This window comes from Buceros rhinoceros, unplaced genomic scaffold (assembly GCF_000710305.1).
Source record: "Buceros rhinoceros silvestris isolate BGI_N320 unplaced genomic scaffold, ASM71030v1 scaffold18478, whole genome shotgun sequence".
Lineage (NCBI taxonomy): Eukaryota > Metazoa > Chordata > Aves > Bucerotiformes > Bucerotidae > Buceros > Buceros rhinoceros.
Window position 1 is genome coordinate 1 of NW_010428824.1, and position 273 is coordinate 273.

At 59.0% G+C, this 273-nt stretch overlaps 1 protein-coding gene across 1 annotated transcript in view; it reads right to left on the bottom strand.

Moving 5' to 3' along the window:
• Nucleotides 1–7: 7 nt before the first annotated feature.
• Nucleotides 8–273, bottom strand: part of ZHX3 (zinc fingers and homeoboxes 3) — a gene marked incomplete at its 3' end in the record, with an annotated part of 1,660 nt that continues 1,394 nt past the window's right edge. The window contains exon 2 of the mRNA XM_010142428.1: nucleotides 8–273. This exon is cut by the window's right edge and continues 20 nt beyond it. Coding sequence (XP_010140730.1) covers nucleotides 8–273 — 266 coding nt within the window.

A 273-nucleotide genomic window follows, 5' to 3' on the forward strand; every position in this document is an offset into this window, starting at 1 on the left:
TCCTATCACTGAACCATTTTCGAATCTCCTTGGTGGACAAGCCCGTGATTTTTGTCAGGCGCTCGACCTCAGCCTGGCCAGGGAACTGGTTTCTGCAGAAACTGCCCTTTAAGGCCGAGAGCTGCTCGTGGGACTTCTTGTTTTTGTAGACGTTGGGATCCAGGAAGGCCTGCGAGGAGATGGCCGGGCAGGCGGTGAGCAGCGACTGGCCGCTGTTGACCACCTTCACCCCCGACGTGTTGATGGCGCTCACTGTGCTGTGCTGCCCCGCCG